The following is a 1,094-nucleotide window of genomic DNA, read 5'->3' as shown; positions in this document are numbered from 1 at the left end:
TGGAGGTCGAGGCGGTGTCAGCGGCAACATGGGTCCGAAATACGAGACGCTTCGTCCGCTGCCCAAGACCCTCATTGGTGGGCCCCCCAACTCCTCTACGGAGCAGTGGCGCGCTGCAACACGGCTTCGCTGTCGGCGCTGGAGCGCCTGGAGAAGTTCCACACCCGCGCCGCCGGCGTCATCGCTGGCGTTCCCGTCGGGGCCTCTCGGGCGGCTGCTGAAGAGGAGGCTCGCCTTCTCTCGCTGGAGGGCGCTGCGTCGATGCGGGGTATCCAGTGCTATCTGCAGTAGTGCGTGCGCAGTGGCGAGTTACAGCGACACGCCGAGGCTCTTTTCCCGCCTCCAACCCGACACACTCGGCCCTCCGCCTGATAGCGGGAAAGTTGCACAAGCGTGGGTGCCTTTGGCACGCACCATTGCTGCGGAGCCCCTCGACGCCGCCAACGCGCGTCTACCTTGGCACTTCGCCGCCGGGCGGATTGGGCGCCGGTGCCGATCCGGAGGGGAGATGCAAGGGATGCACGCTGCGGGTGGAGTCGAAGGCGCATGCCCTCCTCTACACGCCCAATGCGCGGACGGCCCCGTAGAGCTCGGAGTGCGGTCTGGCTACGCCGCTCGCTTATTTTAGCGCCAGACACGCGTCTGTGCAGTATGAATTGTGGCGGCGGCTCGCTAGCGCGCGGCAGCGGGGCGCCAGGCCATGGGACAGAGTCCCGCTGAGCTCCTGCTGTGCGTTCTGGAAACGTCTGGCAGGCGAGTGGCGGGCGTATTTACAGCCTCACCGTCCCTTCTCCTGAGCGCGCTTGGAACGGGCCCGACCCGAGCCACGGACGGGGTGCTTCGCCGCATTTGGGGCGTCATTGCCGGCCCGCTCCGTCGTGGCGCGTGCGCCCGCGCTTTAACTTTATTTTTTGGGGCACGCCGCCGCCCCTCACAAACACAGCGAGGCGGCTGGCAAACTTGCGAAAGCAGCGCTGGGGAAAGTTCAGGACGCACCGTCGCGGACATCTGCTCCGCCACCCGCCGCCGCCGCGCACAGAAAAAACCGAGGAGGCCGCCATTATCCCCGCAGGACCCGACAGCCAGCGCCGACG

General features: G+C 67.1%; 2 protein-coding genes across 2 annotated transcripts; one reads left to right on the top strand and one right to left on the bottom strand.

The window, feature by feature from the left end:
• Position 1: 1 nt before the first annotated feature.
• On the top strand, positions 2-628 carry Tco025E_09835 (uncharacterized protein; the record flags this gene model as incomplete). Its single annotated transcript, XM_029376641.1, has 1 exon — positions 2-628. A coding segment is annotated over one exon (627 nt), but the record flags the coding sequence as incomplete, so codon positions are not given.
• A 44-nt stretch (positions 629-672) lies between these two features.
• Tco025E_09834 (uncharacterized protein) lies at positions 673-1,094 on the bottom strand (the record flags this gene model as incomplete). Its single annotated transcript, XM_029376640.1, has 1 exon — positions 673-1,094. A coding segment is annotated over one exon (422 nt), but the record flags the coding sequence as incomplete, so codon positions are not given.

This window comes from Trypanosoma conorhini (genome assembly GCF_003719485.1).
Source record: "Trypanosoma conorhini strain 025E chromosome Unknown Tco_14.4_contig_01315, whole genome shotgun sequence".
NCBI lineage: Eukaryota > Euglenozoa > Kinetoplastea > Trypanosomatida > Trypanosomatidae > Trypanosoma > Trypanosoma conorhini.
Note: the sequence above shows the minus strand (reverse complement) of the source record. Positions and strands in the feature narration are given on the sequence as shown.